This window comes from Ambystoma mexicanum, chromosome 5q (assembly GCF_040938575.1).
Source record: "Ambystoma mexicanum isolate Mex_15411 chromosome 5q, UKY_AmexF1_1, whole genome shotgun sequence".
Classification (NCBI taxonomy): Eukaryota; Metazoa; Chordata; class Amphibia; order Caudata; family Ambystomatidae; genus Ambystoma; species Ambystoma mexicanum.
The window spans coordinates 358,240,259-358,258,159 of NC_090933.1; the positions used below are offsets into that span (position 1 = coordinate 358,240,259).

General features: G+C 46.8%; 1 protein-coding gene across 8 annotated transcripts in view; it reads left to right on the forward strand.

Annotated features, from left to right (window-relative positions):
- The window catches only part of DLGAP1 (DLG associated protein 1), a 2,039,252-nt gene that overhangs the window by 1,794,527 nt on the left and 226,824 nt on the right, over positions 1-17,901 (forward strand). For 7 of the 8 annotated variants that reach the window (XM_069620841.1, XM_069620846.1, XM_069620840.1 and 4 more), the window contains one exon: positions 258-634. In XM_069620841.1, the coding sequence (XP_069476942.1) occupies positions 258-634 (377 nt within the window). The remainder of the gene's footprint in view (positions 1-257; positions 635-17,901) is intronic. The other variant, XM_069620845.1, reaches the window with a different exon arrangement.

The following is a 17,901-nucleotide window of genomic DNA, read 5'->3' on the forward strand; positions in this document are numbered from 1 at the left end:
TTTACTTTTATGACCTGGCACATTGTAAAATTGCCCCGAGTGTTAATTAATGGAAATAATGACAGGGACATACTACCTAAGTCAGGTCATTAAAAAACATTGGAGAAAAATAAAGGCAAAATGTTTAGGAAAGCGATATTCTTTTTGGCCATGTTTTGACTTTTCTTCCTTTCTAACATACTCTCCTGTTGACCTCTGAAGAAATCCCTGCATACGATGCAAACCTTAAAATTCAATTGATTTCTTTTATTTTTTAGTGTCATCCTGTATCACAACGTACAAGAAGACGCCACCTCCAGTGCCACCAAGAACGACGACAAAGCCATTCATTTCCATCACAGCCCAGAGCAGCACTGAGTCGGCCCAGGATGCCTACATGGATGGACACGGGCAACGGGGTGACATCAACAGCTCTGGACTCAGTAACTCCACCGAGAGCTTGGACAGCATGAAGGCCCTCACCGCCGCCATTGAAGCGGCAAACGCACAGATCCACGGGCCAGCCAGCCAACATATGGGCAGCAATACTTCCACAGTCAACTCCACCAGCACCATTGCCAGTGTCCTGGCAGAGGAGAGGAAGAAGAACCAGTTCAGGAAAAACTTGTCCATCGGAATACAGGTACGCGAGACGGTGAGCAACTGCGGAAAATTCTTTTTATTTTGGTGTTCTGTCTTGGTGTAACAGTCTCTCCTATCCATAATCAATGAGCTTTGGGGTGCAGACGCCTAACCCTTCACATGGCGGGAACACGGTAAAGTCCACAGTGTTTTTAATAGTAGCATAAATATTTATAATAAAATGTGTAAACTGGTGGTTAAAGCCTGGCTCCGTAAATGAAGGGTGATTTGCAATTATTGATAAATGCTCAAGTGTGTTCATTGAAACACCCAAACCACTCCAGTTAATTATTGTGTTTGTTAAGATTAGATGCATTCATTATAAATATAATTCTATCAGGGAATCCCGTGCTACCTTTGTAGGGATCTGTAAGGTTTAAGGCAACTAAGGCGCATTCTAATAGATTACCTGTTGTCAGGATTTGCAAGGTTTTGTCACTTCGCCCCAAGCGGGAGCCCTTTCCCATGAGGCCAGGGAGGTGCGCTGACTACCCAATAGTCCCTCTGGGGGTGGTTAAATGTGGGAGGACCTCATGGGGAGGGAATGCAACTCTGGGGACAAGGATGATCACCTAGGGTACAGCCCGTTGAGCAATGTCACTCCCCAACAATCCATAATTCCCCCTCCATTCTGAGCCATTTAATTGAGAGTAAACCCATGCATTTTTTCATACATGGGATATAGCCAGAACAGAGCATAATGAGACAATGAAGTACACAAAAAGAATTAAGAATAACCAACTCTTAATTACTCCCACGAGGTGGCTCACCGGGGGCACTAGGAATGACAAAGAGACATTGACTACAGGCGTTGACGCTGCACAAGGGCAGAGTCCTGGGGATAAAAAGGAAAGAGAAGATGGACTGAAGTGTGTCCGATCGTGGCGAAACCAGGTGTTGGCTGGAGACTGGGAGTTTGGAACTCTGAGTGAGCTGCAGAAGAAAGGCTGTGCAGAAGATGCCAGCGGCAGGCTGCGAGAGTCCATCGTGGGTCTGATGGGAGCAGACCCATCTGAGCGGCCGAATGGAAGAAACAGTGATGTGATCGCAACAACGTGGACCATCGGGTCCAAAAGCAAAGCCAAGACCGTAAGGAGCGGAGGACCGTGGAGGTGCACCGGGGACCGTCGATGCAGGCGAGAATAGCAGAGGAATCTGCCTACAAGGAACCCCATCCCAGGAAGGACCGGTGCCGTGCTGCATTCCTCAAGAAGGTAAAGGGAGGCATGGGAGACCTGGTAGGGATACGGAGGTGGCGGAGAGAGGGACACAATGTAATGTTCCTCACCCCAGTGGCAGCTATAGGGCAATTGGGGAACAGAGCTTTGTAGAGTGCATCATGGAGGATCTCCCTCGTCCCAATTGTAATGGAAAAACGACTGGATGACGTAAGACCACGGACCACAAGAGACAGGTTAGGGACCCTAATAATTGCGAATCAGGCTTCCGAGGAGACCTTCCTTGTTGCAGTGGCAACAATAAGCCCTTTGACCAGCAGGGATGGGCCGGGGACCCCAACAATAGTGAATCAAGAATCTGAGGAGAACTCCTCATCGCAGTGGCAGCAATAAGCCCACTGACCACCAGAGAATGCTCTGGGATCCCAACTTAAGTGAATTGGGTATCTGAGTAGAACTTCCTTGTTGGAGTAGCAAAGATAAGTCCTTTGATCACCAGAGAAGGGGTTGGGACTTTGCTAATACCGAGAGAGTGGCAAAATATTCATCAAGTGGACAGACACAAAGAAAAACTGTTTAAACACCAGGAAAAGGTAATCAGTCTCCTGGAGAAGAAACTAAAGCCCTTGGAAAATACTCCAGAGTTGCCAGGCCTTAATGTGAAGTGTACAGACCAATACCAGGAGAAGGGAGTCATTTTCCTGGTCCAGAACCTGTGCAAAGATTGTGTGGAACCTGCAAGCCATGGGAAGGAAGAAATTCTCCCTGGCAACCTTTGTGACACAGGATGGTTTAGTTTGATTATGATGGACATTCTAACAAATCCTTTAGTATTAGATTGAAGCAGGGAAACCCCTCTTAGAAGATAGGGATAGTGAGTGTCTTCTTTTTTCCATAATTAAAAGTTTCTAGCCATCACCATATCACCTTTGTGTCAGCTTCCTTGTTCAACACCCTTACACTGTACGAAAGAATATATAAGAAAGAATGAAAAATATGAGAAAGTATGAAAAAAAGAAAGTATTACCAAGGAGTGATTATTAACCCGGTAGAGCTGTCATACCCTGTTGAAAAATAGAAAGAGGTGATAGAATCCTGCCCTAACCAGCATTTACATCTTTGAAAAGTAATGTATTGTTATTTACGATTGCAACCCAACAGTCCAAATTTGCATATCTGATTTCAATTTTGAAAGAGAGTTGCCAATAATTATATTTCACTGCCCTGAAGAAGCGAGGATTTGCAAAACCCAGGCAATTGAAATACAACTATGATGGAATTTCATCTTGGTACAAATCATTGTTTGAATTCAAATTAACACATGTCTACTCATCCGATACAATACTCTATGGAATACAAGATACCCAATGGGCATAACATATGACTCAAAGTGGATGATGCTTATAGTCATCATCCCCATGTTTAGAGGCTTAGGACTAGTAACGGCCCACCAACCCGAGCCTACAGTACCCGGCCTGTGCGCCTACGAACGTGAGGATGATCGACATTTGCCCCTAAAGATTCTTCTGGGGTGCAACTAGTTTTCAATTCTTTTTTTCCCCATGGGAGATGGGCTTTACGTGTATTTGTCTTCTGTTGGCTTTCTTAAACTTTTACATGTGAGTTCTCTGTGGCGCCACTTACAGAGCTGCAGTGAACTGCGATGTAAAATGTTAGATACTGATACATGGATCTACAGCGAACTTGCATGTAACATTTGTAGAAAAGTCCCTCAACGCTCACACCAGAAAAAAACATGCACTGCTAGGGAAAAAGGCTCAGCACACCTCTTGCAAAAAAAACAAAGTTTTATTCCACACAAAACAAAAAATGCGCCACCAAAGAACTCTGCTGACACGGAACGTTTTGCCAAAATTAGTTTGAGCGGCACTATATGAAGGCACAACGCGTCATCAGTTGCATTAGTTACATAATGTACAAATCCAAATGACTGGTTGATGCGACCCTATACATAAGCCACATGCTCCATAAGGGATGCCAGGCCTTTTGTCCCAGCCTCTTCTGTCCATCTTTTTCGACGTGGGCTCTTCCCAAAACATCAGCAGTTACGAATAATTATCTAATTTGGAATAAAAAACAATGCTTTCTACATCTCTGACCTAATGTGCACCTGGTATGGCAGACAAGTGCTAAGAAGGTACTTCAAGGCCATATTATTGCATACACTATCTCGATTCCAGACACGTCGGCGCCTGTCCAAAACCCCCCACCCCTGTTTTAGCTATGTTGTTTTATCCCTCCGCGCACCTCGCAGCACAAATCACGTGACCTTTGGTGAAGGCAACTAGTCCCTGCTTTCTGATCTTTTCTGATCGATTGGGGGTCTAACAGTTTTATGGTCACTGGTCTGGGAATGACTGGTACCTTGGAATGCTGGGGGTCCATGGATGGGGGCATTTGAGTGCTATTAGTTAGGGCTGGGACAGGGAAGGTCAGAGGTTCGCGCCCTCTTTCTCGTGGGATCATTCTTTCAATCCCCTCCTGGCCTTGCAGGGTGCATTCTTTATGGGATACGAATACTGGCAACATGAGACAATGGAAGGTCTATGAATCTCTGCAGCTCAGGCCTTTCTCACCAGTGCCCATGCTACAACCTATTCTTGCATGCAATCACTTACTTCCTCATGGGAGCCTTGGGGCCAGCGGCCCTAACTCCAGAGCAACGCTAGGCCTGGATTTCAATATGGCTGCTATTATCTAAGATGGCGTTTCATTCCCAGTTTACTTTAAAGCTAAAACATTCACTACACTTTCCACACTATAGCCCCTACTAACACCCCCTGTCCCTGCTGTAACCTCCCCTACCCCCTACTACTCAATTCCGGCCCTCTGCCACATGCAAAAGCGCTTGGGGGCTGGGACAACCATCGCTCCTTCCCAACACATTTTAAGAAAGCCAACAGAGGCCCAATTATTAAAAGACCAGGAAGCGCATGGACCTAGTAATGCAAAAAGGATGGAACTTGCTTAAAATGTGAAATCTTTGACAAACAGCTCCCTTCCTAATACTTGTATTTGTATTTTCTATTAATTTATATTGAAAAAGTGCTTTCACCAAAGCACTGAACATATGAGAAAGCGGTCCAAAATAAAGCGAAAATGAACAGACTTCATTTCAATAAGAAAAGTCCTCCAAACAGTTCCAAATAAAGAAATAGCACATAATCGTCAAGATCATAACTATTTGTACATGTATTCACAGATAGTGCACATCAGTTATCTATTGCAGAAAGCAAAACTTTAGTGCACTTAAATGCTGTCACCTATTAGTCAATCATAAAAACCAAAAAGCAGTCACTAATAGTGTGACCCGTAAAACCTCCGTTCCCTCAAAGGAGCGCGACTGTAGTGGCCCGGGCGACCTGGGAGCTCCAGGCCCCGTCTATATCTAAATGTTCTCTCCCCTGCGTTGGCTGGGTCCAACCACACGAATTGGTGTGTAGAGTGGAATGTACCCATGCCATAATGTTGATCTCATCCCGGTTTTACGGTCCTGTGAGTTTCTAATGCGTGAGTTTTATTTAATGTTCCACGGACCTTGGAAATTGTACTTAACGTACAAGTGTATGTTGTGCAGCTAAAATGAAAGGATCTGTCAGGAGATCATTTCCTGAACCAGGAACCCTGGGAATTGTAGTGTGGGTGCAGGTGCACGATGAGTTCCTAAAAGTAATGGGTCTGTCGGACTAATTAATAAACAGGATCAACTTGGGTAAAGATTTGAGCAATTACCTTTGGCTACCACCATTGTAATTGTAACTGTTTATTTATACAGCACTTATACACAGTGGGGTGCTTCAAAGCGCTTCAAGCCGGAAAGGGAACAAGGGAATACTATAATCATTCTTAGGCCTTGAAGATTCTGAAGGATCAAAACAGAAAACTCGTATTCTAGGCCTGACGGCGTTTCTACAAGTGCAAGTGCATGAAGTGTTACAGTTTCGACTCAGCTGGGGTAGGGGGACAGAATAAGGTGGGTTGGGAATACTCAGGACAGACGAATCTACTAGTCCTAGAACATTTAGGTAACACATGCATACAGACGGAGGGGCGAGGAAGGAATAGAGGGGAATGCAGGCATTCAGACCCCCGGACAAATGCATGTTAGGTTGTGACAAAGCACTTTCAATATTTCTGCTCTCCATGAGGGCTACTAAAATGTATTTCTTTTTCCTTTTCTATCCATAGTTTATTTACTGTATTGGTGCTTTATATTACACTTAATACCGGACTCCTCCATCTTCTAAACACCAGACCTGGGAGTGAACGCATGTTGCAAAGCATTGTCTTGTTCCCAAGGAAGCTTTGGCTATCAGGCCTCGCTTGCTATGCTTTCCAAAGACCAGGGTCGCATGGATGGCATTTGGGATCAAAAGAAAAATCATGGAGATTTTCTAGTGAAGAAAAATCTGCGATACAGCAATAAATCAAATCAGACACTTTCCAGTTCGTAAAGATCCAGGATATTTTGAACCTTTATAGAGGAATGTGCTTACCTTTGTCCTTTTCAGAGGGATTTGAGTTCAAAATCAAAATCAGGAAGATTGCTTCCCAACCTGGCAACTCCCTCAAAGCTAATGATTTGAATGGAGATTTGATGGTTTTCTATTGATTCCGTGAAGTGATGGGATGAAATCAAAATCAGGAAGATTGCCTTTCAATCAGAAAGACACCCTTGATTTCAGACAAGGCCAGCCACACACTTATCCGCACTGCTCCACTTCCAACTGCGATTACCCGCCACCGTGCACATCCCACTGAATCCACCCAGAAGCCGCAACTGACGCCTTGCGGCATGACACTACTGAAGTGCAAAGCACCTGAATCCTTCCAGATTATTTCATAGCAAATTCTCATCAAATGTTCTAAGCACTGTTTTGGCGATTTCCAATTAGAAATGTATGAATTATTTTAACATCTTGGTAATGGCAGCAAGGAATGCCCCCACAACAATGATGAACTTATTTATAAATCTCTTGTTCCAGGTGTTCACAATGTTCAGATTTCTGTCGCTGTGCCGTTGCGATCCTCAGAACTGCAACAAATGAAACAGGAGAGTAAATTTTGATTACTGCCTCACAGATGGAAAAGCTTTTCTTCCAAATGGTGTAATGTGGCAAAGGAGTTCACAATCACTAGAGCTTGGGGCGTGGCAGAGCTGTGATGGCAGCTGCTTAATTCAGGAAGATGGAGTTCAGTATGTCCTGACACTGCTCTCAACAAATAGAAAGGAGACAATAACACAATGTCATGGATTTTTCCTGTAATCTGATTGCTTGCAAAGAACATAAAAGGAGGACCATCTTAACTGCCCACAAACATCAAAAGCCCAGTCCTAACCAACGGAGCGCTGGTGCAATGGAGTACAATAACTTCATCTTTATGTTCCAACAGGAGTCGGCCGCCCAGGTATTTATATATTATGGAGAGTTTATTAATTAGCATTCAAAACAGGCCTAATCAGACCTTTCCTCTGTGGGGCTTCCAGAAAACCAGCTCTCGTGTGCAAATTTGTATCCACAAAAATGTACACCTGACTGAGCTCACGCTGGTCCTCCGGCCCTTCCACTTGGACACCAATGGCCTGTTAAGGTTTTTTCTCCAGACTTGCAAATCAGTGAAAACCTGCTTCTCCTGAAAGCCACCACCTAAAAACAAATTAGACTATCTGTGGTCTGCTTTTGAGGCCACGAATTTCAAGGTGGCTACAGTACTCGCTCTCATGGGAAATATAAGGCATGCCACTGGTCCAAAACGCAGAATGATCATTTCCAGAGGTTGGTTTGTGATCAATCTCATTGCGGTCATAACAAATGTGTCTCTGTGGAGCTGCAATTTTTGTCATCAATAGAGATCAGCTCCAAACAAACTTTATCCAACTTAGAACTTTCCGTCTCCATGAAGCTTCCAACAAAATCACCCCACTTCTCAAGAGCCCTTATCTCAAGCCTGCTTACTTACAAAACATGGGACAAGTAACTCATCTCCCTTCCTCAGGAAACATCTCTGGAAAGATGATTGGATCCAATCCGGTAGACGACTGCGTGCCTAAACCCATCCCTCTTGTTACCTATTTGTCAGGCTTCAGGACATGATGTAGCACACTGACGACAGGCCTCCAGGTGCTGCACGATGTGCTGCATATTCTCAATGGATGCCTTGCCCCCCCCTTCTCCTTGCCCACCCGGCCGCGATTCTCAACCATGCAACAACATTGGGCACCATCCTCATGTGCATGGGTGTAGGTGGTATGTCCAGAGGGTGTTCTGTTTACTCCTTTCAGCGAGGCTCCAGTCTGAGAAGATTGAGTTCCCCAGGTCCTCCCCCTTTTACCTATGTGGAAGGGTGCAAGCGTCATCAAGAATTGATGGAAAAAGCTCAGGTCAAATGTTAATAATAAGAAAAGAAGGTTTAATCGGACTACTCAAATGTGAAACGCAGGTGGAGCTGGTGGGTCTGTACTCTTAAGAACAGGACATCACAGTTCAGCAACTGTCTCCTAACACCCACGGAGGATTATCCTTTGCACTTGACATCCATTGGCCAAAGAATTCCAAGAATGCCTAATACATTTGCTGGCTTGCTTCGCTCTCAAGCTAGACTCAACCAAATCTGGAGATGTTCCCCCAACCTGTTAATCCTGGTGTATAATACTGGCTTCCTCAATTCTCTATGGGAATCATTTTCTACATCCTGTTACGTCATCTGACACTACAAGGGTATGACCAAATCTGCTCATTATCAACTTTCTGTAGACCCCTTAGTGCTGACCTTCTCGAAAACTCGCTTGACCATCTTAACCCTTTCACTGCTGGGACGGCAACGCTTCTTACGCAAATTTGAATGCGCGTGTATATCTACTATGGGTAGAGAAAGGGCTAAGGCTTTCTTCATACCCGTCAACCTTTAGGAATCAAAATGCGGGTGAAATGCGAAGATTTTGTTTTTGCAGATGTGCTCTCCATTGACACAAATTAGCCAGTAAGACGATTGGCAGCTGAGCGGAATGACCATATCGCGGGTTTCACCCATCATATGCGGGTGAGTTGACAGATATTTTTCTTTCACTCTGCAACCTGCCTCGCCTCATCATCTCCATGCATCCACTGGCCTCCCTTGGGGGCGCAGATCACCTTCTAGAGTTCATGCATTACCTCCAGATCACTTTGCCTCTGAACGACAACACACCTCCAGGGCAGAACAGAAGACACACAAATAAGCTTTCTCTTGATCCGCTGTGCAAGGTGGAGCCCCCTCCCTTCTTTTCTATTGGAAGGAGTTGCAGACTTCACTTGTACAGCGTTATCCTCTCTTGCTGACTTCTGCAAAGACACTGGATGCCACGGCATACCGGTTTAAAGAAAAAGAAATGTCTGTGAAAATAAATGGCCTCCAAGTCTTTCAAATGTCTGCAGCTCTGCTGCCTGCTGTTCTGAGAACAATGAGGAAGAAAGAAGAGGGGTCAATGAGAGCCGATGATTTTGACTGGCTGGAGCTCTGTTTGCTTCTAATCTGAGGACGATGGCAAAGAAAGAGTCAAGGAGGTTGACAACAAGGAAAGTAACATTGTTGATATTGGCCTAAAATCATGATGAAAACCAAATCAAGAAATGGCCGGGGCTCTGAAATTACAACGGCGCTGCTGTCCGCTGTTGTGAGGATGCTCGAGAATGCCTAGGCCTCCACTGTAGGAGGCTGTACATGGTATGTGATTCCCCCTCATGCTCGAGAATGCCTAGGCCTCCACTGTAGGAGGCTGTACATGGTATGTGATTCCCGCTCATGCTCGAGAATGCCTAGGCCTCCACTGTAGGAGGCTGTACATGGTATGTGATTCCCGCTCATGCTCGAGAATGCCTAGGCCTCCACTGTAGGAGGCTGTACATGGTATGTGATTCCCGCTCATGCTCGAGAATGCCTAGGCCTCCACTGTAGGAGGCTGTACATGGTATGTGATTCCCGCTCATGCTCGAGAATGCCTAGGCCTCCACTGTAGGAGGCTGTACATGGTATGTGATTCCCGCTCATGCTCGAGAATGCCTAGGCCTCCACTGTAGGAGGCTGTACATGGTATGTGATTCCCGCTCATGCTCGAGAATGCCTAGGCCTCCACTGTAGGAGGCTGTACATGGTATGTGATTCCCGCTCATGCTCGAGAATGTCTAGGTCTACACTGTAGGAGACTGTACATGGTACGATTCCCGCCCTAGCGCCTCTTGTGCTTCTTCCCATCCTTCGCTGGAGCTGCAGCCAGATTGGAAAACACATGCCTCTCCGTGAGAGGCAGGTACACACAGAAATAGAAATGTATTAGACATGCAAGAGGTATTACACAAAGGTCCTTGGTGGTTTAAATCTGACCCCTGTCCGCCACAGCGACTGACCCCTTTGCTCTCTGACCATGACCTCACCAACATCCACTCTCTCACTGCCCTTACACAAGGGAAACCTTTTGCTCTCGCTCCCTTCTCTGGCCCCATATCATTCTCTCACCTAATAGCTGCCCCCACGCTCCTGCTCATTCCCTCATTCATGGTATTATTGATGTCCCTTGCCAAGCATCACCAATCTGCTCTCCACTAATTTAAGACAAATTCACTTGAGTCCATCTTTGCCTACAGCGATACAGCCAGACGCCTTTTTGTCCTCAAAATAATCTAAAACACATACAGCTGAATTACCTGATTTGTTCTATCGTGGCCATGATTCTGTTTACATTTTTTTTAAGTAGTAGTATTTATTAAAAATAAAATGTGATTTACCCAGAATCACTAAACAAAGGACATATGGGCAGCAGCCGCATTTATTGCATGCTTTACACACCTGTACCAGGTAAGGGTATGAGGAACAGTACAAGACAGACAAACATACATCTTTTATAGTTACAGACATGTATGGTTAGGCAATCTAGTGGTATGATATGATAGGATAGGGTATTTATAACGCGCTTAATAACCAGAGGTTTCAAAGTGCAGACACGGGGAGCGAACCTGTGTGGCTCTGTGTCGTCTTGTTTCCAAGGCGAGCACGTTTCCCCTGAGCTATCCTCCCGAGACAGTGTTTAGTGATCTTTGAGGGGATGAAAGCACTCTAGGTCTCTGGAGCTCCCACCCAGAAGGCAACCTTACAGCCAGTTCCCGTTGGACTGTCCTCAAGCTCTGCAGGAAGGGAGTTCAAGTGATGGGGAGCCAGGAGGGTATTGGAGTGAACAGAGTAAGCAGCACAGGGTGGAGGAGGAATGGTAAGGCAGAGCAAAGCTTGAGAGCCTAACTAGCCAATGGATGGATTTAAAAACAAGAAGATAGAAGGTGCATAGGAAGTGATTCTGCATGGATGCATGGATGCATGGATGCTGCCTCTCTTAGAGGAGGAGAATGGTGGCGGGCAAGGCTCCTGAGAAGCTGTGGAAAGTATGAGTAGAACAGTTCAATACATTGATAGTGGAACAAAGGCAAAGAGGCAGGGACCCACGAGGAGGTTGGATCAATAATCTGGCCTGCTGAAGACCAGGGTGGCAATGAGCATTTTGTTCAAGTGAAATGTGAGATGGGTGCAGATAATGGATGTTGAGAAGGCTAAGCCTGGTAGCCTTAGCAGTGGAGGTGGCAGAGTGTTGACGTTTCTGCTTGCAGTCGGAGAAGCCCTAGTTTACAATCCTTCTGGCAGGGGCTAATCGGGTCCTGGGAAAGGGATATAGCAGAGAGGGGATAAGGTGAGTGACATTGGAGGCTTGGAGAAAGATTGATTCAGTTATAGGGGAGGGGAGCACCGGGCAGAGAAGGCCCTCGAGTGGAGCCTAGGTAATTGGCAGTCAGGGATACTTGAGGGCAGCTAAGGGCGAAGGGGAAGAAGGTTTTAGTATCACCAGCAAACATATAGTATGAGAAGGGAAAGAAGGAGATATGTTCGCAGAGAGAGGAGGTGTGGAGCAGGTGTTTGAGATCAAAGTACAAGGCATGCACGTGATGGGTACTTGGGATCTCAGGTAGCTAAACGCACCTAAATGACATACTGCAGGGTGTGCATTATGCCAGGCAGCGACTTGCATCATGCCTGCACAGCCTTTTGGGCACTTGTGTGCTTGCTAGACAGTCACTGGTTCTTCTGCACCATCTCCCATAACATGGCTGCGGCTCCTACATCTTTGCCACAATGATGGCTGCCATTGGGTGGAGGGGTTATTCCATAGGTTGCTGTTGGCCATATAGGGACGGGCAGAGGCACTGTTTCACTAGATCTGGGCCGATGATGCACAGGAAAGGTTATGCTGCCAAACTCGATCACCACCCTCAAATGCCCCACTCCCTTCTTCTCCCTGCTGCCCTAGCTGATGACAGAGCTGTCAGTGTAACAGGGCTAGGGCTCCAGGGCTGTCAATGAGCAGGCCCGTGGCTCATCAGCGTGCCTCGGACAGTCTGGGGTTGACTGCCAAGTGCCAAGTGCAGCAGTGCACCGTGACAGCACGGGAGCCGCAGGTCAGCTACACTGACAGGCCTCAGCTCCTCTTTTTAACGGTGCAGAGCCATCCTGTAACGGAGCAGAGCCATGCTGTAACGGAGCAGAGCCATGCTGTAACGGAGCAGAGCCATCCTGTAACGGAGCAGAGCCATGCAGTAACGGAGCAGAGCCATGCTGTAACGGAGCAGAGCCATCCTGTAACGTAGCAGAGCCATGCTTTAACGGAGCAGAGCCATCCTGTAACGGAGCAGAGCCATGCTGTAACGGAGCAGAGCCATCCTGTAACAGAGCAGAGCCATCCTGTAACGGAGCAGAGCCATGCTGTAACGGAGCAGAGCCATGCTGTAACGGAGCAGAGCCATCCTGTAACGGAGCCGAGCCATGCTGTAACGGCGCAGAGCCATGCTGTAACGGAGCCGAGCCATGCTGTAACGGAGCAGAGCCATCCTGTAACGGAGCCGAGCCATGCTGTAACGGAGCAGAGCCATCCTGTAACGGAGCAGAGCCATGCTGTAACGGAGCAGAGCCATCCTGTAACGGAGCCGAGCCATGCTGTAACGGAGCAGAGCCATGCTGTAACGGAGCCGAGCCATGCTGTAACGGAGCAGAGCCATGCTGTAACGGAGCCGAGCCATCCTGTAACGGAGCAGAGCCATGCAGTAACGGAGCAGAGCCATCCTGTAACGGAGCAGAGCCATCCTGTAACGGAGCAGAGCCATGCTGTAACGGAGCAGAGCCATGCTGTAACGGAGCAGAGCCATGCTGTAACGGAGCAGAGCCATGCTGTAAGGGAGCAGAGCCATCCTGTAACGGAGCAGAGCCATGCTGTAACGGAGCAGAGCCATGCTGTAAGGGAGCAGAGCCATCCTGTAACGGAGCCGAGCCATGCTGTAACGGAGCAGAGCCATCCTGTAACGGAGCAGAGCCATCCTGTAACGGAGCAGAGCCATGCTGTAACGGAGCAGAGCCATGCTGTAAGGGAGCAGAGCCATCCTGTAACGGAGCAGGCGTCCTCTCAGTGTCAGAGTTATCCTGCCCAGCACAGGCAACGCGGTGGAGCTGGACAGATGGTGATGTGTGCTTCCTGCGGGTATGAGATGGCACGGGGGAGGCTAGGAGCATTCTCGATACCCCTGCTCTGAAGTCACACTCTAAACTCTGGCTGTCACATCCCACTGGCATTATGCCAGGCAGCGACTTGCATCATGCCTGCACAGCCTTTTGGGCACTTGTCTGCTTGCTAGACAGTCACTGGTTCTTCTGCACCATCTCCCATAACATGGCTGCGGCTCCTACATCTTTGCCACAATGATGGCTGCCATTGGGTGGAGGGGTTATTCCATAGGTTGCTGTTGGCCATATAGGGACGGGCAGAGGCACTGTTTCACTAGATCTGGGCCGATGATGCACAGGAAAGGTTATGCTGCCAAACTCGATCACCACCCTCAAATGCCCCACTCCCTTCTTCTCCCTGCTGCCCTAGCTGATGACAGAGCTGTCACTGTAACAGGGCTAGGGCTCCAGGGCTGTCAATGAGCAGGCCCGTGGCTCATCAGCGTGCCTCGGACAGTCTGGGGTTGATTGCCAAGTGCCAAGTGCAGCAGTGCACCGTGACAGCACGGGAGCCGCAGGTCAGCTACACTGACAGGCCTCAGCTCCTCTTTTTAACGGAGCAGAGCCATCCTGTAACGGAGCAGAGCCACGCTGTAACGGAGCAGAGCCATGCTGTAACGGAGCAGAGCCATGCTGTAACGGAGCAGAGCCATGCTTTAACGGAGCAGAGCCATCCTGTAACGGAGCAGAGCCATACTGTAACGGAGCAGAGCCATCCTGTAACGGAGCAGAGCAATGCTGTAATGGAGCAGAGCCATGCTGTAACTGAGCAGAGCCATGCTGTAAGGGAGCAGAGCCATGCTGTAACGGAGCAGAGCCATCCTGTAACGGAGCAGAGCCATGCTGTAACGGAGCAGAGCCATGCTGTAAGGGAGCAGAGCCATCCTGTAACGGAGCAAAGCCATGCTGTAACGGAGCAGAGCCATGCTGTAAGGGAGCAGAGCCATGCTGTAACGGAGCAGAACCATCCTGTAACAGAGCAGAGCCATGCTGTAACGGAGCAGAGCCATGCTGTAAGGGAGCAGAGCCATCCTGTAACGGAGCAGAGCCATGCTGTAACGGAGCAGAGCCATGCTGTAACGGAGCAGAGCCATGCTGTAAGGGAGCAGAGCCATCCTGTAACGGAGTAGAGCCATGCTGTAACGGAGCAGAGCCATGCTGTAAGGGAGCAGAGCCATCCTGTAACGGAGCAGGCGTCCTCTCAGTGTCAGAGTTATCCTGCCCAGCACAGCCAACGCGGCGGAGCTGGACAGATGGTGATGTGTGCTTCCTGCGGGTATGAGATGGCACGGGGGAGGCTGGGAGCATTCTCGATACCCCTGCTCTGAAGTCACACCTCTAAACTCTGGCTTTCACATCCCACTGGTGTGATGTCACAATAGGAGGATACAGCATGTAATAGCAAACTCATGCACTAATCTGTAAAACCCATGCACGGAAGCACAGTGTCCCGTGAAACCTTATTCCCTTGAAGCTTTGGCTGCTGCTCATAAGTGGGATTTATGGAATTTCCCTCCATTAGAAACATAATTATGCGCCAAACATTCTGATCTCTGTAAAGCCTAAAGACCTATCTTTCACGCAGTTCCTTCCGTGGGAGGCTTACTGACCTGAAGAGAATTTCTATTTTATGATTATTTTATGACTGACAATTTCTGTTTGATTTGATGTGTAATTCATTTGTATTGGTCGAATATCTGTCCTATTCGACATACCATCTCTATTTAAAGTGAGTCTTCTCTCAAAATGTCTCCTTACTGCCAATTTTCCCATCTCCTTGTATCCTCCTTGTCTGCTTCTCTCCTTTCCAGTAACCCCTTCCATGTTTGAAAGCCAAGAAGTTACCTCCTGACATTTCTTTTGCTGTTGTTAGATTTTTTATCATTAATGTGCTTTAGTGCAGTGCCCAGCTACCTCTCATTGTTAGCTGTGCTCTCTGTTGAATGTGAAAAATATATACATTAATACATATGGCCTCATCTCGAGTTGGGCGGTATCTGGGGCTAATAGAGATACCGCCAACCCCCCTGACGCTATTAGCGCCGGATCAAGGGTTTGGCAGAACGGTTTTTCCCCATTCCCCATTGGGCTCATTCAGGAATTCCCCATTTCCCATAAGGGTTAACAGCCAAACTCGTGATGAGAGTGGTAGTATGTCTGACTGCTACATAATTTCCCCCTTATCCAGCATAGAGTGAGACTTTAGGGAAGAAGGATATAGATTGGTCCTCTGTCTCCTAAACATTAATCCATTAGTTTGTATTTGTACTTGATTGGAATCTTTCTCGCTTTACGCCAAAGCGTTTAAAAAATATAGACCGTATAAATAAAAAATGAAATCGCAGGAGTAGACATTATGAAGAAAGTAAGTACTACTTAAGGCGAGCTTGGAAGAGAGAAAAGAAGGAACAAGATCAGATATCAAGAGGGAGAACCTAGGAGTTAGAAGTGAAAAGGAATGAAGTCGAGACTGATTACTGGTGGTGTGGGGGGGGGGCAGTAAGAAGAAGGACTCTGAATGGCCACGCCCTCTTCCCCCATCAATCACCAGTTCTCTGCACCTCATAGAGATGTATTATGTGTTTCTGACAGAGCAGCGCCTACATTTCGATGCACTTATCATTGCGGCCAACCCGTGTTCCCCATGGCCATCTTGTGATACCTAACAGTCACACAGGTGCGTGCATCTGCCCCAGCTGCACAAACCCGGGGTTAGCACCCCTGCTGGTGATGCCTGAGGCCGCCCTAAGAATACATGCTCTAAAGGTATTTATGCCATCATGTGATGTCACGTAAATGTGGAAGACGCGCTGCCTATCAATGCCCATCACTTTGCCTTCATCTCTAAATGTGTTTTAAAAAAATATCATTTATAAAGTAATTACAGCAGTCAACACAGTACTGTAATGTAAGGGTTTGTATTATTGTGTACTTGGAATAATACACCACTGTTAGTAAATAACTGTTCAGACAGTGATCATTATGCAAAAGAAAGCATAACATGATTCGTTTATCATCCTTCACATTCTTTATCCAACTGGCTCTAGAAATGAGAGTTAAAAAGAAAAATGTCTTTGATGTGTTTGTGCCAATGTCTCCAAATCCATTCGACATGTCATTCTTGGGGTCTGCCTCGTGGCGTTTTGAAGAAAGGTCCAGTGGCGACCAGTGAATGCTTTTAATTGGAGGGGCGTAAATATTTCCGATTAATATGCGTGAGCGACCAAGTGTAGCCAGGGACCCCCGAGCCCAGCAAAGGGTGTTGGGGGAAACAGGGATTCTCCCCCGAAATTGTTTTTTAAATAATGGGTTAAAATGGTGCATTTTACAGCACATATCTAGGAATAATTGAGTAATAATCCACACAGCCTATAAACAGTTTTGTAGGTTAAGACGTTAAAAAATCCATTAGATGCCAAGTCACCAACAGTGCACATGAGTATTTCAAACACATTTTCATGTTAACTGCGCCAGTACATATCCATGCTAGCTGCACCAATATATGTCAGGATTCCCACATAAGAACATACTCATTTTTACTTTGCCCATTATGCCAGTATTGATATAAGAAACCAGGTCCATGCTGGCGTTGCAACTATATGCCATTATCTCCACATAAGAGCATACTCCATTTGGCTTTGCCCTCAAAACCAGTAAACAATTTCATGTCATAGCAAAAAAAAGCTTAGACTGGTTCCACCAATGTAGGCCAGTATGGCCATGTAAGAACGCTCATCATGTTGGTCTTGCCCTTTGTGCCAAGAAAATAAAAACAAGCCATGAATAAGAAAACACGTCTTTGCTGGCTGCTCCAAAGCCAAACTCCCCATGTAAGAACACCCATGAGGATGGCTTTGCTGTTAACGCCAGTATAAAATGCAATGCCACAGTGAGAAAACATGTCTTTACTGGCTACACAAATGCCACTCCATATGTAAGGACATTCATCTTGGCTTTGCCCTTACCGCCAATGTAGGGCGCCATGCCACAGTAAGAAAACATTTCTTTGGTGGCAGCACAAACGTCCCCCACATGTAAGAACAATCATCATGTCGGTTTTGCCTTTAAAGTCAGTATAAAATGCCATCCCATAGTAAGAACACATGTTGTTTACTAGCTACACGAATTCCACCCTCCCCCATATGTAAGAACAATCATCATGTTGTCTGTGCCCTTCAATCCAGTATAAAGTGGTACGCCATAGTAAGAAAACATGTCTTTGCTGGCTACAGAAATGCCCCTAGCCCCAATTTTAAAAACACTTATATACTCATTTTGGTTCTGCCCTTAAGGACAGTCCTGCGTCAGTGGCTAAAAGCTCGATCTCTAAAGCTCTAGACTGAAGACGCCCTATGGATACAACTAAACCAAGCCTCTCCATCGCAACCAGGGAAGTGCATTCTGCGGCATGGACCCCCAAGGAACTGACATTTTATATTGTGCACAAGTCCTGAAATAATTGCAGTATTTTGCACTGAATGCTGGACTGTCTCACTGACCGTCACGTGCC